General features: G+C 38.5%; 1 protein-coding gene across 1 annotated transcript; it reads right to left on the reverse strand.

The window, feature by feature from the left end:
- Nucleotides 1-3320: 3320 nt before the first annotated feature.
- On the reverse strand, nt 3321-27839 carry LOC137295683 (uncharacterized). The gene is made up of 16 exons (XM_067827165.1): nt 27831-27839; nt 27679-27745; nt 22832-22952; nt 21937-22055; nt 20953-21023; nt 19694-19812; nt 19401-19445; nt 17965-18028; nt 17017-17111; nt 13782-13919; nt 13194-13296; nt 12499-12663; nt 11844-11996; nt 8058-10730; nt 7221-7252; nt 3321-6662 (listed from the first exon to the last, which is right to left on the reverse strand). Exons 2-16 carry the CDS (start codon nt 27731-27733, stop codon nt 6635-6637), a joined length of 3981 nt encoding a protein of 1326 aa, XP_067683266.1. The 5' UTR covers nt 27734-27745; nt 27831-27839; the 3' UTR covers nt 3321-6634.
- Nucleotides 27840-27967: the final 128 nt, after the last annotated feature.

Consider the following 27967-nt stretch of genomic DNA (forward strand, 5'->3'; position numbering starts at 1 on the left):
TTTCGGATCGTACTGTCGCGCCACCTGTCGTTATTTTGACTTGTAATTGTCTAAAATCCGTCTTTAAGTATTGATGATCAAACATGTCAATTTTGAAATCTTCCCAAAATATTATGTTATTGACGCGTGTTTGAATTAAACTGATGAACTGATTAATTATTTTAAAAAGGGAGTGGCGTTTCTTTTTTCTTGTTTTTTTTCTGTTTTGTCTTGCGTTTCTGTGTACATGACATGGATGTATACACATGCGCATCAAGGGAGTTTTCGAATACGAAACACATTGTAAAGATATCTTGCTAACAAGAGTTTTTGATCAATGGAATGATACTAACCCATTAATCCACTGATATTTCTACTGTGCTTGAAGTAAGAGGTAGATCATCACGAAGTGTTGTGACATTTATATAGAATATGCATTTCATCTTCCGTTACATTTAGAATCAGAGCTTTCATAATCACAAAATCCTTTTCTAAGACATTGTATTCCTACCCTGTTATAACAGTTTCCGAAGATAAGCAGTGCTTAACGCTATTTAATATCATTAAGATCGAAGATGTACAATTCTGAAGTAAGTGATGACTTAATAGTAGAATAGAAGTGTAGCGAGGTTTTGTTTGTTTTGCATGCTAGTCTTGCTTGGCACAGTCAGTAATCTTTCCCTAAATACATTTAAAAATAAATCAATATTACTACATCAAAATTGGTACAATCTTCATATCGAATATCTTAAATGAATCATAAATATTTACATAATATTTACGAACAAGACTTTGTATTGGGAATAATGCTTTGTTCGCTTGTTGTGCTAAAATAGTACAAGCTCTTGACCAAACAAGATTAGGTGTCATCATATTACCCAGATACTTGCTGGCATTAACTACTTCAGTGTCTGTATCATTATATGCCCATTTATCAAATCTAGATAACCGACCCCTGCTTCTTAAAAAAGCAGTTTCTTTAGTTTTGTCAGTATTAATCTCCATGCCCCTTTTACAGCAATTACCATGAAGAAAATCTAACTGTTTTTGCATCTTGAGAGGTGTATCATCATCCACTAGTACGAGATCATCTGCAAGGAGTAACGGTAAAATATTATACATGTTTCAAGGTCAAACACTTCACTCATAGATTCAGAAAGTTCCTTGATAAACTTCGAAACAAAAGTAAAGGACTAAGTGCACACCCTTGTCTAACCCCCGTGGAACAACTGAAATAAACAGACAGTTTCTTCCCTTCAGTTACAACTGCTGATATTCTCTTGTTGTACAGGGTTTGGAGAACTTTAAATATGTTTCCATGTATACCATTTTTCAAGATGAGATGGAGAAGCTTCTTCCCACATACCATGTAAAAACACCTTTTTAAAATCGACATACGCACAATATGATTTACCCTTCGTTAATATTATTCAGACAATTTGTTATAATTCATCAGGTTTTTTCATTCCTATTTTATTTATTTTATATCTATTTCTACATGTTTCAGAACTTGTAGGAGGGTCATAAATCTCCGGATTTTGGATTCCTAATTTATTATTTTATTCCGATTTTTACCTGTTTGATACACTGTAGGATAGTCACAAATCTCCGGATTTTTTATTCTTGCTTTATGTACTTTATTTCCATTTCTGCCTACTTCAAACATTACAGAACAGTCAAAACTTCCATTACGCTCACCTCCATCCTCGCCACATTCACCATTCTCAGACAAAAATCATTCAGCTTCGGAAACCTAGTGATTGAGTGAGTGAGTATGGTTTTACGCAGTTTTTAGCAATATTCCAGCAATGGGACACCAAGAAATGGACTTCACACATTGCACCCATCGAACCCGGGTCTTTGACGTGATGGTCAAGCGCTTCAACCAGTAGGCTCACTTTAACCAGTAGATGTTAACAATACTGTAACACGCAGTGCACAACTTAAGAAACTGGCAACAAATGTGTAATATTACAAGAAAACAACAATCTTATTAGTTCACCAAGTTTATTAAAATCAATTCCTTTTGTGACAGGTTGTGACTTACCTACTCTCCCCTTGTGCATACATCGAACGACACCTGGCATGTCCATTCACACCGGTTAAACATTTTGAAATAATAGACCACATTTGTATCAATACTTTGTACCCATGCATACGGGTGTCCTGGCGACTGGTTGTGTTCACACTGGCTGGATACAAAAAGGCAAAATATGCTGCATTTTGAGGCCAATACGGGATAAAATTAAAATTAAAATTAAGGCTACGAGACGTGGGAGCTGAGAAAATGTGTCTTCTTCCATCAAAACAATGTGTCAGGGCACACGCTCACGACTGTGGCTTTGAAAGGCATGGGCAGCAACCCCATTTTCACATTTGTCCTATTGTAAGATAGATGCACACCTTTTCCATACTTTTGTTTCGAGAATAAAGGGTTTTTTCTTACGTCACTTCCGTTGACATGCTCTTTATGGCATGTTCTAATCCGACCTTAAGCACAGTCCCATATGTGTTCTGATGGCATTTCATTTCATGATTGGCCAAGACATCATAAACTTCCAAATCATACTCTGCATGTGGTTTGAAACAGAAACTGAAACAGAATCCATGGGTTCGGTTGAGGTTGGGAAGGACGAAAGTGCCTCGGAGATGCTGTTTCGTGACGTCAGATAAACAAACATGTACTACAAGTTCCTTCACTTATATCACTACAGTACTACATCGTTATGTCGTCTCCTGCTTATGGTGGTGTGCTGGACACGACCTGATGGCGAAATCATCTGTCTCTCTCGTCAGACACAAATGGCTGTCCACCCGTTAATTTCTTGCAGGACGTTGTGTACAGTGCAAAGAAGTGTTTTTCCCGAGGATGTTGAAGTATCATGGTAATCCCGGAAAAGGTCTGAATACCAAAGCCACATCTGGATAGCGTTTGTTTGATGCACTCAGCAATATTACAGCTTTATGCGCGGTCTGTACATAAAAAAGTGCAAGTCTGGACCAGTGATCAACAACATGAACACAGACCTTCGCAACTACGATACCATGATATATGTCAACCGAGATATCGAGCCTGACCACCCGATCCCGTTAGTCACCTCATGACAAAGCATGTGTTGCTGAAGAGCAGTTCTATTCCGAACTCAGGGTCTGCATGTGTGGAGCAGACTGTAAAGCAACATACATACAGACAACACTTAGTGGTTGATTGGTTTAGTCATCACTGCACTAAGCAATATTTCAGCTATATGGTGGCCGTCTGACCATACAAAAACAATTCAAAGACCCCACAAGAACTGCACGGATCCTTTGTATCACGAAAGAAGACAAACAAGAACTAGCTGATTTGAACATTGTATTTAAGTTTAGCACGGCCTGCTGGACTATTACAAGAAGTTGAGGATCATGAACATTTGTGGAGATACTTAGAAATGTGAAGTCAGTCTACACTACAAAAACATATTCATGAAAACGAACGAGGAAACACATGAAAGTACAAGTGTTCCTTCATTCTTTTCCAGGTTGCATCACAAGGTGTGTATTGTAATGTGGGTGAAATTCTGGAAATAAATGAAAGAACACTCATTCTTTCATGTTTTCCCTTACCTGTTTCCATGAATAATGTTCTAAAAATATCTGAAATATATTCATGAACTATTCTTTGTTAAGCTTATGAACAAAAAGTATTTGTATGTACAAATCAGCACAACAGAAAGTACATGTATATATACTGAGGAAAAAAATAAGGGATCACATGAAAGCACAACAGTTCCTATATTTTTTCATGTTTCATCACAAGTTGTGTGATATCAAGTGTGTGAGTGAGTGAGTTTGGTTTTACACCGCTTTTAGCAATATTCCAGCGATATCACGATGGGGGACACCAGAAAATGGGAAATCATGAAATGTTACTACAGAAGGTATTATCATTCCTTAAACACATATAATTTCTGGACAAACAGAATGATGAGTGAGTGAGGTTTTATGCCACAATATCGAGGTAGAGAACACATATTGAATCCTACTAATCAGTGTGATGAGCAAACGCTTGAACTATGAGACTATATCTGCAGAATGCTGAAGTGTGAACGAAGTCACACCTCATTCTGCTCAAACTGTTCGAATCCAAGGACTCCCTGAATCCTCCAGTTTAAACATCTGGGCAATGCTTATTTGTAGAAATTGCTGCACTCAGCACTATTTCTGCTGCCTGTAAATATTTCAGCTGGACAAGACAATCTAGTGATTGATATGAGCAATAATCCACAGCATCAGCCAAGTGTGACCATCTGGGCCCTTATCCTTGAAGTGTTCGCAGCCCTAAGAATTCTTCACATTGATTGTAGCCAGTGTGTTAAGAATGGGCCTAAGAAGATTGTAGAGCTATGAATGTTTTGAGAATAGCTTGCCAGAACCAGTGAGTTGCTTCTTTACGACCAGGGTTTCATGTGACCTAGAATTCCAAAACATGGGCCAGGCAGAGTTTCATGCACACCGGTAAGTATAAACACAGTACTCACCAGGTATGTCCTATGTAGGAGATACTAAGCCCTACGAAGGAGATATCAAATACTACATAGGAGATCTTAAGTTCTATGAAGCAGATAGTAAGAAAAGATAGTAAGTCCTAGGTAGGTCTTAATAACTACTATGTAGGAGAGAGTGACACCAAAAACATTTTTCACTGTAATCCTACCAGGTAGTATGAAAGTATGTCCTAGGTAGGTATTTATAACTACTATGTAGGAGAGAGTGACACCAAAAACATTTTTCACTGTAATCCTACCAGGTAGTATGAAAGTATGTCCTAGGTAGGTATTTATAACTACTATGTAGGAGAGAGTGACACCAAAAACATTTTTCACCGTCGTCCTACCAGGTATAGCTGCCAGTTAATGTGTAGGTGATGAAAGAAATGGGCTTCTGGTACTTTGATCATAGTTAATTCCACAACTTCTTAAAATGCAACTTGTGAAAAAAATGGTCTAGGTCAACACATAATGTGTTCGATTTTGTAACACTGAAGTTGATTTCACATTTCAATCAGTCCATTGTGTCTTGGAAAGCTGTCAAGTATTATTCTGCATTTAACACATCTTGGCTTGACAAAAAATCTCTGTGAAAAATAGCAGAAAGTGGGTACCTGGAAGGATGAGATGATTGTGAATGAAATCTAACATGGTTTCAAAGAGGATGACAATTCAGAACCAGCTGATCCATTGACCGAGTATTACAACTTGTGAGTGATATGGGCTTTACACCGCTTTTAGAAATATTCCAACAATATCACGACATGGGACACAAGAAAGGTCCTCACATATTGTACCTTCACATATATATGTGGAGAATCGAACCAGGGCCATTGAGGTGACAAACATGCTTTAACCACCAGGCCAACCCACCATCACTGGTGGGATTTTATCTAAAGTAGCACTTTAAAGGCACCCAGAGGGAATAGGCACTGGAACTTATTTTTTCTTTTGGGCTTATCTGAGATCACAATGACTTCATGTTGAAATAGTAACCCTATTTGATACGTCTTTGCACATTATATCAGACATCTCACCGTTGCATCAACAACTGCCAAAATATACCAGAATTACAAATTCAAAAAAATCGGGATAACACTACTATCTCCTTTGCACAAACAGGTTTGACAGAGTTTGATCAACCAAAAATCTTGATCAGTCGTACTTTAGGCATAATTTGTATCCATTGGTACAAAAATCTGAGAAATGTAGTCAAAAAGCCTCAACGAATGCAGTGTTTTTCATGATGCAAAAATATGAATGATTTGTCATTCATACCGCTGACCCATTCGCCCTGCAATAAATCCTGCATAACATCAGCACAAGAACCAGCATCGAAATGTCACGCTCAAGAAATATAATGAGAAAGTGAGTTTTGCCCTGCTTTTAGCAATATTCCTGCAAAATCACAATAGGGGACACCAGAAGTGTGTATAACACATTGCATCCACATGGGGAATCAAACCCTGGTCTTTTCTGTGACAAGCGAATGTTCTAACCACTATGCCACAAATCTTAACAAGTTATTTTCCATAAAGTTTGATCAATATTGAACTCAGAGATAGTTGTATACTTTGATGACCCTCACTGAATTTGTTTGAGCCCATCTCATATTACACTGTTGATGGTGTAATAAATTATCACGATCTGACAATGTCAAATACAGTCCATGTATTATACTTGTAAACAGCAAACTTGAAGACAGACAGGAAGAGTATGACAAACCCAGCAACATTCTCCAACAATTGTCAGAAGAGAAAAAAATCCAAAATCTCATACCATCGGAATTTCTCAACTCAAAATAGACATGTTTGTTTAATGCATTCAACAATATTGCTGCTACATAAAACCAGCCTGTAAGTAATCAAGTCAGGCTCAGATAATCCAGTGACTGTTATGAGCACAGAACTACTCAACTGAGATAAGACATGAATTATCTGTCTGCCAGACTGACCACCCATCCCGTTTGTGTAAACCAAAAATATATTACATCCACCATTGCATTACACAGATAATTGATTATTCTAGGGGACTTGGACATAAATTACTTATAAATATTCCTAGTCAATACAGACAAGCTTTTGGTTATGTAATGAAAGCCCATGGATCCTGTCTTTGTCCAATTATCACTCTTGCCTCTTCTTGCGAGTGGAGCTGAAAATAGAAATCACTTACCATTCATTAAGAGCCTAAACAATGGGTGATTCAATTTGTGTTAGTGAGTATGGTTTTATGACAGTTTTAGCAATATTCAGTCAATATTAGGGAAGGGGGCTTGAAAGGGTCTTCATATATTATACCAATGAGGGTGATCGAACCCAGGTCTTGGCGCGAAGTGTGTTCACTTTAACTGCTAGGCCAACACACTGCCCCTTTTGTCAACTTGGAGAGGAAATTTAGTTTTATGCCACACTCAGCAATATTCCAGCTCTATGGAGAAATAATCAAACTTATTCCGAGTTAATTCCCTCATGTCACTGTATGTCAGCTGTAAATCAGCAAAAAGTCTATCATCCACAGAGGTAATAAACTCTACCACTGCAGTGAACTGAACTGAATACACATATAGCAAGTCAGATAACGCCCATGTTTATCACCACACCTTAGGGAAGAGCACTTATTATGCCATGTAACAGAGTTGATTTAATGCAAGACCAAACCAGCATTTGAAAGCGACTGCAGGCAAACATGTGGTTTAAATATAGTACTCACCGATGAGGTGTTGTCAGTCTTCCACCTTTCCTCTGTAAAATATATAATGCAGATTAAAATACAGAAATTAAAACAGCCAAGTGGAAAACAATTCAAACCACACTGGTCTTAAGGTTGGTTGGCTGGTTGGATGTGTAAATGAACCTGATAATCCAGTGATCAACAATATGAGCATCAATCTATACAACTGGGATGTGTTCACATGTATCTATCAAGTCCGCTAGTCGGTCCAGTCGAGCACAGGCTTGAATACATGACACGTTTTTATGGATAACCAATGCTTATAATTCCTTACAGAACTTTCAGAGCTAATTATAGCTCCTTCATCAAATTGACTTTTAAGTACATCAAGCATCAACTCCTGAAGACCAATTCTAACCCAGATCTCCATGGATATTTGTCTTAAGGTCTGATATAGCAATGGGATGGCAATGACCTTGGACTTTTCAGTCAGATCTTTTATCCACAAGTTCATTCGGGGTGCTGTTTCCTTTTACAATCCATACCAAAACATGTCATTACTCTCCAGTTATGTGAAATACATTCCTTTCACAATACTCTTGCTCAAAGTCAGGTCTCAGATAGTTATGGAAATTCAATAATAATTTTCTCAACGATTATTGTTCTCTATGACCTACATCGATATGGTTCGATTGACAGACTAATCAATGATTTTGTTACTGCAGAGCCCCTGTCAAGAGTGATAATTTGACTGCACGAATAAATATACACGAAGGAACAACTGTTAATGCAATTGGACAACTGGCTATGACAATGCTACTTACACCTTGCCTTCTCAAACAAAGTCTGTACATTAATGTTAGAGGGACTGATTACCTGTTTGGCTGGAGTCATGTTGAAGACTACCTCTCCATCTTCGTCATCCTCCCTGATAGTCTGCATTGACTTCGATGAAGGTGTGGCAGCTGGAGTTATCTTCCCTTTCTTTGGGGTCTTGACCTTTCTCCCTGACCTTGTGACCATTGGGGAATCAATAATTGCTGACCTTGAACTTCTCCTTGGAGTGTTAACATCCCGTTTAGTAGGCGTCTGCCTCACAGTGGTCTTGCCAGGTGTAGTATTATGATTGGTCTTCACAGGTTGACTGTCAAATGATACCTCTGGGACATCTATCTTGCAACCATCTGCCATTTTCATCTTTTTCAAACTGTTTGGAGAAGCTGCTTCAATGTCCTGATCAGATGAAGATGTAAGTTTGGTAATTTTGGCCTTTGAGCTGCCATCTGAACTCCTGTTCCGTGACATACACACCTTCCTGTTCAGTTTAGCTGGTGAGGAAAATACATCGCCGGACTCTGTGCCAGAACTTTCATCCAGTTTTGATCCTTTCTTTCTTTTCCTTGGGGTTTTGACCTTCGGACCAGAATCTTCATCATCAGTTTCAATTCTTGTTGATCTCCTTTTTCTCGAAGATTTGCGAACATCATCCTCAGATATAATATCAGCATGAAGAATTTTGGCCTCCTTGGCAACACTGGACATCTCTTGAGCAGACATGGCACTCTTCCTTTGTGGTGTGCGACTTGGTGTTTTCAGGGTGACAGATCCATTATCAGGTGCTGGTTTCTTAACAGGTGATGACTGTCTCTCAGGGCTGAATAACTGTGGTCTAGCTGAGCTTATATTACCTTCAGATTTTCCAGATGTTGGGCTTGTTTCTAAACTGGGTACTACAGATGACTCAAGCTCATGTTTCATCCTTGGACTTCTAGGGGTATCTGTCAATGGTTCAGTTTCATCAAGAGACAGAGATGTTGAGCTGCGTCGCCTTGGGCTTCTCACAGGCTTTACAGCTTTCTCATTTGAATCCTTATTCAGACTCAAAGTTGTGAAAGGGATTGCATCTCCAGTAGCCAAATTCTTCTGAGACCCTCGTGGACTTCTTAACGGACTTGCAGCTTCTTCATCTGATATATTTTTTGATCTGGATGGGCTTCTCACAGGACTACAAACATCCTCATCAGAACTTTTCTTGGACCCTTGGGGACTTCTTAACAGACCTGCAGCTTCTTCATCAGATTTCTTTGAGCTGGTTGGACCTCTCACAGGACTAGAAACATCCTCATCAGAACTTTTCTTGGACCCTCGTGTACTTCTTAATGTAACTGCAGCTTCTTCAACTGAATTCTTCTTTGATCTGGATGGGCTCCTTGCAGGACTACAAACATCCTCATCAGAACTTTTCTTGGAGCCTCGAGGACTCCTAGATGGGCTTGCATCTTCCTTTTCTGAATTCTTTCTTGACCTGGTTATTGCATCACGAACAGTTGAGCGTGGTTTAATGAAGGGGGAAAGAATCTTTGAATCTGAAACCTTCTTTGAAACTGTATTTGAACTAGAAAGGGAATCTTTAACAGGTGAGTTTGGCGTATTAAGTTTGGGGGAAGATATCTGCTGCTCTGATGGCTCCCTAGCCAACTCAGACTCTGAAGCACTGTTAGCAGAACGTCTGCGCGTTCTCAGGCCCATACCACCAGTACTACCATCCTGCTGCTGAACACTTGATGTTGGTTTTCTAGAACTGGAATCAGAATCTCTCATCTTCCTTCTTTGTTCCTTATCAGAGTCACTGGTTTCCTTCTGATTTGAAGCTGTGAGGCGAGATGAGTTACCTTTTCGACTGCCCAGTAAATCCTTTTCTTTATCAGTGTCAATTGCAGAGTCTGTATCTTCTATTTCAATCACAGCAGCTGAGTTGGGCGACTGATTTATGCTGTTGACTTTCAAGATACTGGGAGATGTTCCACTATCTTTAACACTAGCAGTTCTCTTTGGAGAAATTACATTATCTTCATGAGATGAAACTGAACTCAAACGCTTTTTCCCTTTCCCAGAAATCTGTTTAACATTCTGAAAACTAACATCACCTTCATTTGACCCGACAGGTGTAGCCTTTTTGTTAGGAGATAACATCTGAACCAAGGTGAAATCCTCTGATTCACTGTCAACAGTTTCAGGAGAAGTAATGGACACTGTTATACTTTCCTTTCCCTTTGTTTTCATCTGTGTGAATGATTCTGCTTTTGCAGCTTCTGTATCATCCACAATGAAAATATCAGGAACAACCTGCTCACCATGCTTGAGGTGAGCAGCCAGATTGGGAACGATCATATCCTTTGCTTCATCGGCATCAGAAGTGTCCAGTACAATCTCATCAACTCGGTCCAGCTTTTTCAACTTGGAGCTCTTTCTCGTCTTTGTAGCTGGCAGGTTGAACGGTGACTTGGACTTTTTCCGTGGGGAATCCTGAGATGAAGTGGACACATATTCTGTTCCGATATATTGGTTCGGTTTGTTGTCGTAAATTGCACTGAGGACATTGGACAAATCTATGACTTCAACTTCAGCTGTATTGTCAACAGTTTGTGAAGTTTCCACATCTTCACCTTCTGCTTCACCTTCAGCCTCTATGTCCATTTCTTCTTGGTCTTGGTCAGATGATGATTTTGTTCTGTTCAGTTTTATCCCCTCAGCCTTCTGTTTTGATTTCTGGAAGAAAATCATAGATTGAGGCTATGCTCTTCGAATGAAATCAAAGAACAAAAGATTTCTACAAAGTCAATCAGGATACCGAGGTTATGGTTAAATCGGTAATATCAGCACAAAACACACACAACTTTGGGAGGACGTCACCAGAAAAATCATCCCATTTAACATAATAAGCATTGTAATTAAGGTAACATAATCCTCTGTCCGAAATTATCAAATCAAACTTAAACAGGAATGAAAGTGAAGGTCATAGTTTAAGATAAGTTACATGTCAACAAAAATGTGACCAGTCAACCTCTCTGACATCTTGCTCTTTAGTTCTTCAACCACACAAATATTTTCAAGACTGATTCTGACCCTGACATGAATGTCATGGTGTATGAAATATGCAAAAATAGTAACAAAGAAATGGCATATCAAAAAACATTCAAGAGAAATCTGTAACTTTATGAAGAAAATCCAGTGAACCATTCTTGAGATAACTTGCTGACAATCTCAACATATAAGTTAACATGCTGGAATCACGAAAGAGTCATGACCATGAAAATTAAGTGAAGGTCACCAAAATTGACTGGGCCCTCCATCTTCCCTAGATGAAGTTTGGTGTGGGAGAAGAAGAAAATCCAGTGAACAGTTCTTGAGATACCACACTAACAAGGGTAAAATGTTCAAGTCCCTTTGAAATGAAAGTCAAGGTCACCAAACATGACCGGAACCTTTCTTACACAGTGATGAACATAGGTACCACATAAGAAAAGAATCCAGTGAATGGTTCTTGAGATATTCCAGTTCGTACATACAGGATGTGTGGAACCTAATACTGTATCCTCCACTTCATGTTCAATGCACAGCCCAAGATAATAATACTGATAATGAGCAGATTTACAACGTACATGATCCAGTAGTCCTAAAACACTGCCACTAAAGTATTTCCAGCTCGGGCCTGATACAATACCCTGAGAGAACCTACACAAGGCCACACTCCTTTGTCAGACCATCTAATACCCAAATAAGTTATGTCACCAGAGTTTCTGGAGACATAAGCAAACCCAAATTTGTCTCACAGCAAGTGAGCACACGGACCAGTCAACCACATCTCAGCCTGAAGCTCACCCTGTCATCAGTTGACTTCCTTCTGTCCATGACAAAGAGAGGCTGCTCCTCATCAGGGTCACACTTGTCTCCACCACCATCATCATCCTTCAGGTCATCCTGTTGCTCATCATCCAACATCAAGTCACTGACAGCCTGTCTGTCCGTCAGTACCTGCAGAATGGAACTCAAGGTTTGACTCATACAAAATTGCAGCCACTTTTTCAGTTCCAGTGAGCACATGACATTGTTGAGGGCCTTGGACATTATGAGAAACCATTTTCTTCCGAAATTCTTCTTTCACATATTTCACAGTATGTAGGCTGGGGATAAACAGTGAGGAAAGCCTTATGTGATGCGATATGTATTTAACTATTCAGTGAAATCCAAACCTATGAACTAATCATGACAAATGACTAATCTAGAAAATCAAATCTACAATCACAGCATTCAGGCATGTCAAATGGGCACAACTCTGTCTGTTCACACATCCCCACCAGATGCTGAAACGATCCACATAAAGTGCTGCTTTTAGCAATAACATCATGGCAGGGGACACTACTTTCACACATTGTACGAATGTGTGCACATCTGAAATTTACAGGACCCAATGTCCTGCTATTTTGAAACATCAATCGTGAACAATGTGGATAAATAGTAGAGAACTCATTCTTACATCTTCAAGAACAGACTGTAGGTCTTCTGAGAGGTTTGTGAGGAGGAAGTGAGTGATTTGTCTCCCCTTGAAGCGGATGTCATCAGGGATCTGTGTCATGGCCTCAGGACTCTTGTCTTGCAGCCAGTCAATGAAACCCAAGGGTGCTCTTACCTTCCAGCTGTTCTGTAGCAATTAATATGATTCCATGTAAAAAGAAATGAGCAATTCTTGCAAAAAAATCTGTTGTAGGGTTAACAGCATGAGTTGATGCATCAAACAAATAAAGACATGGAGTGTAACAGAACAATCAAGTAAAACAAATGTCATCTGTGCTGAGAAAGTTGGAAGAGGTAAGGGCGGGTGAAGGGAGGGAGGGAGGTAGTAGGCTTCTAAGCAAACAATTTCTGTTGCAAAAGCACAAAAGATAAAAGTGATTTTGAGAGTATGTTCTGAAGGATATTGTTGAATATTCTTCAGTTACTATCTTTGTGGCAGCAAATAACGGCTAACCAAGGGAGCAAGGACTGGGTGGGTACCTGGACCTAAACATAAGGGTTGACTACACAACTACACCTAGAGACTGGGAATTGGATCACATGGTCCAGGGTGCAGTTTCACAAATAGTAAGAATGCTATGAGAAAGTTAAAAGATATTAAGCTTAAGCGAGATTTGTGAAACATGATCCAGTTCTCAAGTCAACATTCATACGTACCTCAATGATATCTGGGATTTTGTCATGGAACTTTCGGAGACAGAGCATGACCCTGAGGTATGTTGTGTGGTCCAGAGTTCCCGGAATCTTCTCTAAACATGATCTGAGGGCATTAAGGAAAACAATACATCACTATCAAGTGACATTCACAGAGATTTGACCGATTAACTCATTCAAGAATTTATGGCTTTTTCAATTGGTTTTCGGATCCTGCAGAAGACCTCTAAGGCACCATGAACATGAGAATGTTCCACCACTGACGATAACAAGGTGAGGTGAAAAAACATTATCCTCAAGAATATTTCACACATATGAGGATATGCATGCATGTGTATGTGTGGCTGCTTGTACTATCCCAGGTTTAAGCCTGTTTTATAGTGCTAGCTCTCTGTGATTTCATGCCAAAGTTAAGCATGAATGCCCCACGACCAAACACATTATACGAACTCTGAGCTAACCAGTCCCAGTTGTACCCAGACAGGGATCAACAAGTACCACATTTTATGGACAGGGACTGAAATTATCTTCCGCATGACGTTACTCAAACACAGCGATATATAGTAATCTATTTCCAATTCAAATTCTTACCTTGCAAACGTGAGTACATGTGTTGAATCTACTGGAGAGCAGATCTGGATAAGAACGTCAAGTTTCATGGGCAAATCTTTGAGTAAGTAGGATGTCAAGCTTGTTATTTCCCTTGAAACCTTCTTTTTCTCATTATCCCTGCAGATATTCATGTCATTAGCACCAAGCATATATAATTCAGACAAATCTTGAATATCTGCTCATGAACTCTCTTCTCTTCGGACATCATTCTCTGACTGGTTTGTTGTTTAATGCCGCACTCAGCAATGTGTCAGCTATATGCCTGCTTTGGCTGGCACAGACTGGACTAGACTATCCAGTGATCAACAGCATGAGCATTGATCTACGCATTTGGGATACAGTGACTTGTGTCCACCTGAACATGGATCATGATGGGTATTCAATGCAAGGCACTTGATGCTGATCGCTTCATAGTCAAGATGCCTGATCACCCAATTCTGTTAGTCACCTCTAAGAAAAAGCATACGTTGTAATCTATAGCCATGTCACGAATTGACGTGGGACCTTCACATGACAGGGAGAGGCTTTCACTACAAAGCTATCCACAACACAGTTCATTTGGGCCTATTAGGCTGTATTGTTTTACATTGTTTTACACATCTATGAGGGCTCCTGTAGGAATTGTACAAGTATATCAAAGGGGTCTGTGGGAATATCTTAAAAAAGAGTTGGTGGGAAATCTGTCTGTGTACACACCTATGAATTGGGTTCCATGAGGTCCTGAGAACATCTATCAATAAGGCTTCAATACATCTTCAAAACACAAAGGACAAGGTATGATAGGGGTGGTTTTTGGCCCACTAACAGAATTGGCTGAAAACATGTTATTTGTTTAGAGACAAGTTAGCTTTGCATAAAAATGCTATATTTTATATGTTCTGAGGTGTAATTTTTCTGCAGAGGGGCCCAAATGGGTTTTATCAATTCCCATGAAAAATAACAAGAAGTCTGAAATATCAGTGTGCCATAATGGCTTATTTACAACTGTTATTTTATTTACATACATATTACAGCAGTTTTACGACAGGTAGTCATGCTGAAAAACATGTCAATGTCAGTCATAATGTTTTAACTTCAAGGGGCCCAATTAGGGTTGCAAAACATTGTTAATTCAATTACTTGCCAATTGTGTCCCCAAAACTCAGTCATTATTCACAGCATTCTTTGCAAATGTAATCCATGGGTCAATTTTACAACATGTAAGCATGATAACCAATCATGTTGCACTAAGAATCACAGGGGCCTGTTTTGGGTGAAGCTTCAGTTTGGGCACAGCTTCATTCTAACTAGTACGTGGTACAGGTCAGCATTTACAACCAGTTTTAGCAAATATACAGTTAACATCTCAATCATCATATGTTATTACAATAGCCAACCATGTTGCACTAAAAATCACAGGTCTTGACCTCAAAGGGGCCCATTTCGGGTGAAATTTCATTGTCAGTGCAGGTTCATATTAACACCATGCACATGTTAAAGTCAGTATTCAAAAGACTTCACAGAGTAATTATTCACAACTTATCCACTTTAAAGATATAAAAAATCCATTATTACTCTTCATTCACACAGTCATCAATCTCTTAATCTGATTCACTCTCAAGAACTGCAGTATTCAAAAGTGTATACACCTAAAGTAGATCAAAATGTATAAAATATGAATTTAAAATATTGGGTACAAACGCAACTAGACCGACTTGAAAAGGTGAATGGTCAGTGTCTTAAGAAAAGATTTACATGATGTTATTTAAAGCTTGTTTCACCAGTGTTGTAACATTGATTACCAAACTTCAGAAAAAAATTACAATATTTGGATTTGATGTGAAACAGTTTAGTTAAACATTGTAGGCTTGATAAACAAACTTTGAAAAAAAGAAAGAAAAGTTACATGGATTTGAACCTGCATGTCTGATAACAAAAGAAACCAACAGTCCACTATTGCAACCATTAGGCTACATATTCCTTTGCCTCCCAGTGTGAATTTAAGCTTATATATTACACTTTACAACTATGTATGATGTGACATCTGCTTGTGTTCATCACCTGCTAGACCTTGATACAATGTTCTTATTCTAGCTAAAACATCCTTTTCATACAGTTAAGTGTAGTCATTTGGGTTAATTGAAATCTAATATGTCATTGGAAACATCAAGGTACATAAGTTCTTGGAAAATGCATATGTTTATACATGGCAATCCTGTTGAATGACAGTGTTATTTTGACAGTGACAGGTGACTCAAAGGTGTTTGATACACAGATGATAGAAAAACTATGATCAAATTCTTACACAATAACAAAGATTTTCACCTTTACAGTACTGCTTGATCATATTTTGAAAATCTTCAGACATCTTCTTACTTTCCTAGCAGAGACCAACAACAAACACCAATGTTTACCTCTCATAAATCTGCTTTGTGATTCCCTTATGATATTGAAAATTTTAATAACGATGTTTGATATGTGTATTTTAGAGCACAAAACCATTCAAAATATAATGTATCATGGCACAGATGTGTAAATGTGATGGATTGTTTTTAAAGATGTTAGTTTATGTCAATGTTTACTTTTTGAGATGTTGTATGGGGCAATTTCATAAACCGAAAAAATGTACTTTTTTAAAGATTTTGATGTGAGCAAAAGCGTGACCCACCACAATTTTTTAGGTGTACATTCTAATTTACTCGCTTCATATGTGGTGAAAAAATTGGGATGGGTCATGCTTTTGCTCACACTTTTCTATCACTCTGAAAATCAGAAAATGTAGGTTTCTAGAAGATATTGTAAAATATGTTAACTTTGAGGTCTTCAAAGAGGAAAACTAACAACACTAGAAACATAAAAATGCAAATGGAGGTAACTTCGACAATTAATTTAGCTCCTTTTATGCTAAAATTATCGTGATGTAAAATTTTGATAATCATGACATGCTGTGGGCCAGTAAGGGCCCCTATCATACCTTGTCCTTTCCATCTAAGTGAGTGAGTGACTGAGTGACAGTATGGTTTTACGCCCCAACATTTCCAGCCAGCAATTATCACAGCAGGGGACACCAGAAATGGGCTTCACACATTCTACCTATGTGGGGAATCAAACCCAGGTCTTCAGTGTGAGGAGTGAATGCTTTAACCATTAAGGTACCAGGAAACCCCTTGGAAAGTAATATTGAGTTTGCCTGATAAGCAACTACAGCCATTCATAAGAAGGACGAAGAACTAACCTGTTCATGTACACAAGCAGATCTATGTAAATGGACAGGAGAGATGCAAGGATATCTGGTCTCTTGGAGGACGCTTCGGGCTCCTCTGTCTGCATCTGCAGCACATACAACAGATCAAGTTCTTATCCATAACAAGCAGTTGGGTAAGTCCATTTCCATCAACACACAGAGGGATAAGTCCATTATTTCCATGCATAACAAGAAGTGAGATTGGTACATTGTCGTCTGTAACAAGCAGTCATGAATTAAACATTGCCATTTATAAAGTCGTCAGTGAGTGAGTGAGTGAGTGAGTGAGTTTAGCTCTACACCACACTCAGAAATATTCCAGCTATAAAGTAGCAGTCTGCAAATAATCAAGTCTGGTTCAGACAATCCAGTGACCAACAGCATGAGCATCGATCTGCTCAGCTGGGAACTGATGACATGAGTCAACCAAGTCAACCAAGTCATCGAACCTGACCACCTGATCCCGTTAGTCACCTCTTACAACAAGCATGGTCACCTTTTATGGCATTCATCAGTTTGAGAAATTCATGGTACAGGGTTTTTTCAAAATGCATCAACATGACTGACATCAATGGACTCATCCCAGCACACTGGAGTTACCTCCCTTTGGAGGGACAACAGAAATCATCTTAACACATGCCCATGTGTGGAATCAAAAGCAGGTCTTCAGCATGACAAGCAAATACAGAAACATCAGTATGGTTGTGTAGCATCATCATTTGTTAGTGTGACATCAAATTAAAGATTAAATCAATGTAAATGTATCTGTTATGCTTAGGTGAAAAGTAAAACGGAATACTCACTGACATACGTTGCAGACTTGAAGCTAACTATCACTACCTGTGCAGGACCTAGGTTTTCGAAGCTCATTTAATGATTTAGCGCTAAGAGAGATTTGAAAATCTAGGCCCAGGTCCTCATAAATCAAATGTTTTATACCTTTCTGGATCTCAGGTAGGACATGAGAAGAAACTTCTTCAGTTCACCTGTGATGCTTTCAACACTGTAAGAAAATGAAACATACACATGAAACAAACATGAACACATGAAACTTTAAGTGTTCCTTTATTCTTTTCCAGGTTTCTTCATAAGGTACATATTGTACTGAAGGTGACATTCAGGAAATAAATAAAGGGACACTTGAACTTTCATGTGTTCCCTAATTTGTTTCCATGAGTATATATGTCAAAGATACATAGATGTCAAAATAGGACAGTACATCAAAGAAATACAGATGTCAAAGAAAATGTGTACATCTAGGAAAGAACAGACACTGCATTCTGATACTGTATTACATGTTCAACACCCCTTTGAATAAATGAAGGTGCAATTTGTTATAAGGAGAAAGTGATCCATAAGTAATTAATGCTTTTACCAATATTCCAGCTGGATTAAGACTAGTGGTTACAGTGACTAAATGATCAAGCAATCAATCAATTTTTTTTTTCAAAATTGATCACAAACAATTCTGTGGCACTTGTTTGCATTAACAATATTTTTCAAACGGTTAGTTTTATCTGAGCACTACATGTTCCAAGTCATGATTGAATTTATCTTCCAGACTCCAGGAAATTTTATGTTCTTAGCACAATAGTCATCCTTTGAAAAGATGTTTAATTTGAAATCTGTGCAAAAAAAAAAAAAAACAATAAAAAAAACCACCACAAGATCCACAGGTTTTCTCTTTAATGTTTCGTGCATTAGCAAGCATAACAAGGAAAATTTGATAAGTGATGCTAACCAATTATTTTGTAATGGACCAATCATAAAGTATGAGATTTTAACCAATTCCCAACTCTAATTAAGGCATATTAGCACTCAAAATCAATTGATGAGATATGTTTGGTACTAAAACATATCTGACTTTTCAGATCTTGATAGAGATGTTGATGACTTTTCTGAAGACTAGTTCTGTAATGTTCTAACCAGATGACTCCATAAGGAGAGATTTAACAGGCCAAGCTCTGTATGTGAATATCAAATGATAGCTCAAAATAAAAGAAACCAATTTTAAGTCTTGAAATGGTGTTTCATCTATATTTGGAGGACAGGCTAGATGTTGTGAGGACTGGTAAGAAAATTGACCAGCCAGTCCTGTTGGACAGGCAAGATTTTCTACATCTTTCGTACACTGATATTGGCTTTACATGGGTGGAAAGCTTTATGTGAAGAAATTCTACCTGGTTTGGAGAGAATAAAACCATAAATCTTCAACAACTATCGTGGGTCAGTGCCAGCAAAGATATTCAAATTTCAAATCTCCAATATCCACTAATGAGATCAAAGGCATCATAGGACACCAAAATCATAATGGCCACACTTTCAGGACCGCTAAATTCTACACTGTACTGGTACATTCAGACTTTTTCACTCACTTTTCTCCACTTTGCATGCAGTCTTCAGCCACACTCTGTAGTTTGCTGAAATAATAATCAGATAGACCATTAGAGTGAGTAAATGAGTTTCTCTGAGAGAGAGAGAAAGAGGGAGGAGAGAGAGAAAAGAGAGAAAGAGAGACTGCAACAGAAATCCATCTTCATATTTAGTAAGGGGTGAACGTTCCTGCACCTGTACAGTGACATGTTTTCACTGGCAACATTCAAGAAACATTCAGAGATAGGACTGCCCTCATTTAACCTTCATACAACATTAATCAGTCTGCAAGTACCTGAGATAGTACAGCATGAGTTTGGTGATGACCTTCAAGTTCCAGGTTGATGCTAGCAGGTGCTTGGTGGCTGCCATCCAGGCTGGTACCATCTCCTTTGACTCTATGTCACATGTGTCCTGAATGAGAAGTGGATAAAGATCAAGTCATCTCAAAGCCATGTTTACACATAAACAAGAGTCATCAGAAGACAACATATTCCCCCGGTCCCCACATGTGCCCCACATGTTTGAAAGGACAAATAATCTGAAAGTTACTCATTGTTTTTGTAGACTAAGTTTGAATTGTTTCCATGGAATTCATGAAAATCATAAATGCCATATATCTGTAACCAGCAAAGTCACAATTTTAAGATGTGTCTCATATATCTGCCAAGATCTGTTGAAAGATATGAAATGGTTTTCGAGTTGTGCTCTGGGAACGAAGCCCACCCCTCCATTTTGAGATTAAGTCCAAAATGTTTCCATGGAAACCAAGAAAATAATAAATCACAAAAACCTTTAAAAACCAAAAGGCACCACTTCGGGGTGTGCCACACACATCTAGAAAGTTTTACTAACAGATATTAAGAAGTTTTTGAGTTCTGGAAATGAAACACACCTCTCACTTTTCAGACTAGGTCCAAAACATTTCCATGGAGACCGAGAAAATACTAAATCACAAAAACCTGTAAATACCAAAATGCACCACTATAGCTTCAGACTGATATATCTACCATGTTTTGCAGAAAAATATTGAACGGCTTTTGAGTTCTGCTCTGGAAACGAAACACACCTCTCACTTTTCAGACTAGGTCCGAAACGTTTCCATGGAAACCGAGAAAATAATAAATCACAAGATCCTGTACATAGCAAAAGGCACCACTATAGGTTCTATTCGATATATCTACCATGTTTTGCAGAAAAATATTGAACAGTTTCTGAGTTATGCTCCAGAAACAAAATGATTACAGACGAATGGACGGGGGATGGACAGACAAGGCGTTGACTATATCCCCCGCATTACATGCCAGGGGGATAATGAATAAACATCAGTAATAGTTATAACCAAACTTGATTTATTCGCCATCAGCCTGACACATTTTGCATGATATTGACAGTTTAGATTAGATTAGGTTTTTATTATGTTGGTTAAAACAGATCTTCTAGTCTTTCAATATTTTCATGATATGTCAAATTAAAGGGTACAAGTCATGTGGGCTCTTAACGATTCATATCAATGAATGTCTTTGAACATTATGGCAAAATATAAACACTCACCTCATATTTCTGCAAAATATTTACGAAATATGCCCTTTCACTTTCAAGTTCTTTCAGAGTCACTTGTGTACCTGATCACAAAATGTCCGTGAATATATTTTAAACAAAACACAATCATGTCATACAAAAGGATGAGATAACAACACAAGTTGCAATATTCCAGCAACACAATGGACTATATATTCCATGCCCCTTACAACAATTAGAAATTGCTGAGTACAAACCATATTCGACTCATTTACGCAGCAATATTCCAGCTTATGATCAATAGCATGGGCTGAGATCTGCACATTTGGGAACCAATGACATATGAATGAAGTCAACAAGCCTATACACATGATCTTATCAGTCGCCCCTTATGACAAAGAAAGAGCCCTTTTGTGGCAAGCATGGGTTTCTGAAGACCTATTCTAACCCTGATCTTCACAGGTATTATCCCACTGGAAACTAAGATGTGGTCCTAATACAACTGTTTACTTGACTGATGTTTAACACCTTCATCCTAATTACTCCTAATTATAAAATTACTGCTACATGACATCAGTCAGCAACTTAACGATTCTGGATTTGATAATCCATCAACTTACATCACATTCACGACCTGTGCAATTGAGATGCAAGCATGACAGCCTTACCATATTTCCTCCAATAAGTGCTCAGGCAGTTATTTTGTTTTGTCAGATTTCCAAACCCAGTGTTTACTGAAAACCTGGTGCTTATTGTGCTTATTGGATGTATCACAAGTAGTTGTCAGTGAGTCAAATATCAAACATAGGGACCATTCCTTAATACAACTATTTGGGATCAAGGGAGAATGGATTTATGAAAAACACTAATTGGCAACTTATTACAGGCCCAGTGCTTATTAAAGCAACTGCTGATTTATCCCAGGCACTTATTAGAGGGAATATGGTATATTCTTCCCCAACATCAGTCAGCGTTCCTAAAACAATGTGTGGACAGGAATATGTGTTAAGTATTTACAAAGTTGTCTGGATGCCTGTTTGGTAAGGCCAACAACATCCTGACAGTCTTCCCATGTCTGAATCAGCTTGAAGTCATTGCTGCCAGCTGGTGTTTCCACAGACAGTCTTTTCAAACATCTGCAAGGTTATACAAAAAATTAAAACAAGCCAATCAGTATCTTAAAACAATTTTGTACATTAAAACCAACTGTATAGCACTTCATTATTCAATCTTAACCTAAAATTTTATAAAAACTTTAAAATTTAGAAAAATAATACATTGAATTCTGAACATAGCATAAGATGACAAGGAGCAGGAACATCAAGACCCATAACCAATGGTGCATCAGTATGCCATGCCAAGCTCAGTACGTATCGCAGTACACAGCTCTTGATTCAGTACAATTCGGCTCAGTTGATTAACAACAAAATCTGCCAGGATAAATGTTTTCATGGAGATCTACTGTTGGTTTGGTAAATGTTCCGAGAAATGGTAGCGACATGAAGATGTCATCTAGAATGAAAATACATGGAAGGTAGAGCAATGAGCCTAAGGTGAGCAAGTTGATCTTTTCAGTACAAAAACCAAACCTAGCATATTTTCAGTGTGAATTTAGGTGCAACGAACTGAAAACAAAATACTGCGATATGAATACATTGCTGTGTACCATTTCACCGCTTATACATAACAACTCATTCTTTAAAGCAAACATTAGTTTATTACCATCCTTAAGTTTTCTTCATAATAAACTGCTATCTCGCCATACTCACATTACACTTCCAAAATTCATCAAAATTAGGGAACATACACATTAATTTCTGTTATAATTTAACAATACAGAAAAATAAAACAATGTAATTTTACCTTATATACAAAAAATGCAGTTGACTTGGTTTATTTTGTCAGTACTTACTTGTTCAAGTATTTCAGATACAAATCAAAGTTATTGTTGAGTTCCCTTTTCAAAGATTCTTTTGAAACATTGTGTATACTCTTCTGAAGAAGAGACTTTTTCTTGATTTTTTTTGGCTTTCCTGAAAGAGAAATTCATTATTATGAATGGTGAAAGGCTGATTGTCATTTCAATACATTAACATATTATACTGTTTCAGTAAACTTCAACACTATAATGTCATTTATTCATGGTCGCATTCATCCTATATTTGAATAAAGATGAACAAAATGATGAGTGAGTGAGCGAGTTTAGTTTTATGCTGCACTCAGCAATATTACAGTTATATGGCGGTGGTCTGTAAATAATTGAGCCTGGACCAGACAATCCAGTGATCAACAGCATGAGCATCGATCTGCGCAATTGGGAACCGATGACACATGCCAACCAAGTCAGCAAGTCTGACCACCCGATCCTGTTAGTCGCCTCTTATGACAACCTTAGTCGCCTTTAATGGCAAGCATGGGTTGCTGAAGGCCTATTCTACCCCGTGACCTTCATGGGTAACAAAATGATAAAACTTATATGAACTAGTAGAGGTTATGAATTCTTTGAAGAAAGTCCTCCTTGGGGCACAAATAAGCATTTTATGTCCATTAACAATCCTAAGATCATCGTAACTATGTTTAGTAATAAAATATTTACGTATACAAAAAACTTGTTTTTGTCTTGTGACACGTCCCGTAAAGGGCCCCCTACAGCCAAGAGCAAGTAACTCTCGGATCTGTAATCCGTGAGCAGAACACCTGAATCTGATTCGATACCCCAGAGGAAAACAGAACCACCTGGAATGACCCTAACAATAATAATAATTTATAATAGTTTATTTATATAGCTCCTAGTATCCATCTGGCTAGCTGCTCATTGTGTGGGTGCCCAGAACATACCCTACCCTGTGAGGAAGGCATCCGTCTGATTTGTGAGTGTTTGCACCAGGGTCTCCAACCCTTGGAAACTAGACCTTTCTCGTAACTCTGTGAGTAAGACCACAGCTTTGCTAACACTGTTGTACAGGTAGCATCCTCAGATATTGTAACACAGCTCCGTGGACTTTGGAAATGTAGTCTCGAGACAGAGACTAATCCCTGTTATGTCTCCAATATCATCCCCCAAGAAAACCAGATCCTGTGTAGAAACCAGTTCTGATTTCTTGGGACTGATAATCAAACCTAACCTGCCGAGAGTGTCCGTAACTAACTGTGTGGATTCCCGACACAAATGGGTGGCAAGTGCCTGAGTCAACAGTTGTCCATGTACGAGTAACCAAAGTGTCCCTGTGCCCTGGTGACCTCAGTTGGCACCCAGCACGAGATTTGTGAACACGTGGAGACACCAAAGAGGAGCGACTGAAACTGATGGCAACTCCAATTGAAGGAAAACCTGACCTATATCCGAAACTCAGGGTGCAAAAGGACATGGAGGTTTGTGTCTTTGTGGTCTATGGACGCGAGCCAATACCCTGCCTCTACGGATGAGATCACAGAACACAGTGTCTCCATCTTGAAGATCGCACCTTGTTCATGTCGTTCAAACCCTTTAGACTGAGAATGGGTCTGAACCCTGCAGAATGCAGAATTCATTCTAGCCTTAATAAAAAGTGTGCTTATGGCCCACCTGTCCTCAGTTATTTGGGCCATTTACAAATGGTGTGGGTCATGTCAAGTCAGTTGAAACTACATGTCACTTGTTAGACACATGGTACTTTGTAGTTACTTATCGTTGATATACAATAATAAAAAAATATTTGATGTCCAATACAGGTTAGGTCAACAATTTGAACAAAGGAAATGAAACCAAGATTTATGAAACATTTAGTGAACAGTTAGGAATAATTCAAAATTAATTTGAAAAAAAAACAACAAACTTCCTACACTGAAACAACAGTGATGCATAATGATAAATGACAATCAGGAAGGTTGAGGACAATATACTTGTCTAATTATTGAGAAAATATTATGTGTAACAAGTGTTCAATTTATACTTTGAATTTGATTTTTAGAATAAGACCTGATATTACCTGACTGTAAGAAATGATCTGTCATTTTTCATTGTTAAGCATCAACTTAAATTCTCAGCTTCAATTGATGAAATTTGATCTACAGCTTTGACATGTCATTTGAGCGTACTTGTCCGATAATTGACTCTGCAAACAACATCATTTTTGTAAACACATTATTTTTGTGATGGGTAATACACACCGTACATTGTATGCGATTTGTGTCTTTGTTGAATAATACACATGTGTCCAGGCTACTAAAGCTGCAATCATGTATTTTGAAAGACACATAGATGTGATACTTCATCATGGCATTTCGGTACTTGACTGCTGATGCATTCTCCATGGCAGCAAGAGTACCGAACTGCTATGCGCAACGTGACTGGATCACTCAAAGTAACTGACCAGTCAGAATCTGTTTTACAAAGCACATCAGATTTTCTTATAACACTGACTTGTACAGATTGCATTTGAAAGTGATGTGCAGAGTTCTTGATACTCAAAACAATATTCGTTTCAGAGCATTTTAAGGTTTCCTTGAGTTCACGCTTGAAAACAATAAAAAGCTTTTCAGATTCATATTTAAATGTCTTGAGTGTGGCAACATGGCCCTGTATTTTTAAAGTGCACGATATGAACTTTCAGTGCACAAATGGTGCAAGGGTGTAGCCTAGAATAAACACTGAGTCTATAAATAATCAAGTCTGAAAAGACAATTAAGTGATCAACAGCATGAGCATTGATCTACACAACTGGCAACTGATAACATATGGCAGCTAAGTGAATGAGCCTGACCATCCAATCTCCTTACGAGCCTCTTACAACAAGCATAGTTGCCTTTTACGGCAAGCATGGGTTGCTGATGGCCTATTCTACCCCAGACCTTCACAGGTTCCCCGAAGAAGGATAAGCATTAAGACACAACAGAAAGCCAGGTGTGAGAACTAAACTCACTCACAAGACAGTGGACAAGAAACCTGAAACCCAGATCAAGTAAACTGTTAAAACATAAACTTACTGTTATTCTCAACTTCAAACTCAGAGTCACATGTCTTGTTTGCTGATTTTGTTTCAGAAATAAAGGTGTGAAAACAGGTGAGTGAGTGAGTTTAGTTTTACAACACACTCAGCGATATTCCAGCTATATGGTGGCTGTCTGTAAATAATCAAAATAATAGTGTCCATTTTTGGCGCTAAAAGCCAAATAAGGTATGCTCACTGCACTAACAATCAACGCGCCACACACTACTAGCCTGTATACTAACACAAGCTGCCTCTTAGTCACATGACTTGTCCCACCAGGTACCCATTTTCTGCAGGGTGAAAAATGACAATTTGAACAAACATCACTGCCCATGATAAGACCACATGTATCATATGTGCTTTGCTGTTGGGCAGGACTAAGGTCCCACAAACTATCAGGACACAGTCACCCATCCAAGAACTCTGCGCCCAGCGTTACTTAACTTCACCTGGTTTGTGACCTGAGCTCTATGCCACCACCACAATCCAGTCTGGACCAGACATTCTAATGATTACAGCATAAGCATCAATCTACACATCTAAGACATGTGTCAACCAAGACCTTCATTTCCACATGAAAATGAGTGAGTGAGTGAGTTTAGTTTTACGCCACTTTTAGCAATATTCCAGCAATATCACGGCTGGGGACACCAGAAAATGGGCTTCACACATTGTACACATGTGGGGAATCGAACCCGGGTCTTTGGTGTGAACATGTAAATGAGGTAGTGTAATAATCACTTGTCAATCAAGGGTATGTTACTACAGAAAGGTACTGGGATGAAGTTTGCAACTAGTTGTGCTGCATCTTATCAAGCAGCCATGCTGCATTGTCTGTCAAATTGATAATGTACCACCAAGTCTCACACAGGACATCCTTAACATAATTTGTAATGTTTAGCATTGGAATGCATATTCTCTTGACAGAATTTTCTTCAAACATCTCGTGGGACTGACCAGTACAACCACCGAGGTCTTGAATGATGCTTGTCAATTTCATTATAGTTGCAACGTGTTATGGACAGGCAAAGTGGACATGCTCTATTTCAAAGCAGTGACACATGACTTGGCAATGGCCTAAATGTCTACTGGTGCACATGTGTTTTGACAATGGGAATGATCTACCCTTAGCACCCTGTATCTTTGTATCATTGCTACCAGTACACTTTCCCTTTTAGTGGAAAGAAATATCTTTCACTGGATGCTATAACACACAATCTTCAATTTTTTAAGTTCCTGCAAGGTGAGTGAGTTTGGTTTTACGCCACACTAAATATACTGAGTAAATAATTGAGTCTGGATCAGACAATACAGTGATGAACAGCATGTACAGTGATCTACTCAGTTGGGATACAGTGACATGTCACTGAAGATGTATGTACAAGAACAGCTAATCATTGATATGTTCCTTTAATGGTATTATTTCAGCATTCACCTTTAAGCAGTTTGTGCTTTCGTGTTTAAAGTAATTGACCCGACATTTCGGTACCTGTTGTGAAAAGTTGAGAAATTAACATTAACAGTGATGGGGCTGAGGGATATTTTTAGTTTCACGCCATTCAGTTGTATCATGGCGCATCGGTTTTATGTGATCGATGTGATGACTGAGATCTGATATACTGGCTGTCTGCTAGCAATGCAAGGGGTTTAACCCTCTCACTATTCAAAGATACTGAAAGGCTCCTCACGTTGAAAATGAGCTGAGCATTCAGTTGCAAAAACACTACAGTGCCTGAAAACACACAACAAACTGAACTGTTCTCGTGTAATGTTACGATTGATTCATTACCTTTTGCCAATCTTTCGGCAAAACGTTTCGTGAACAATTTCGCCTTCTTATCCATCTCTCTGAAAAACTAAGCGGCTGTCGTGCATATAACAGGCTTATATACACGACGTCGTGTATGTAGCCACAGCCAACTAGCATATAGCCACAGCCACTAGCACACGTGCGTCCAACACGGCGTTGTAACACAGAACCTGATTGGCTTGTTCCCGCAAGACTGTAACAAATGGTTGATCATTTAACAAGGAAACATATGGTCAAATGCAAGATTAGTTTCGTATTTCTTTTGATA

Source organism: Haliotis asinina, chromosome 1, assembly GCF_037392515.1.
Source record: "Haliotis asinina isolate JCU_RB_2024 chromosome 1, JCU_Hal_asi_v2, whole genome shotgun sequence".
In the NCBI taxonomy this organism is placed as follows: Eukaryota; Metazoa; Mollusca; class Gastropoda; order Lepetellida; family Haliotidae; genus Haliotis; species Haliotis asinina.

Bases quoted from the DNA above. Each gene is read 5' to 3' on its own strand.
- LOC137295683 (XM_067827165.1), bottom strand. From the start codon at position 27,733: ATGGATAAGAAGGCGAAATTGTTCACGAAACGTTTTGCCGAAAGATTG. The intron at 21,024-21,936 runs GTAAATACTTAA...TTTTGTGATCAG, and splicing joins ACAGGCATCCAGACAACTTT to GTACACAAGTGACTCTGAAA. The intron at 11,997-12,498 runs GTAAGAATGAGT...TCCATTCTGCAG, and splicing joins TACAGTCTGTTCTTGAAGAT to GTACTGACGGACAGACAGGC.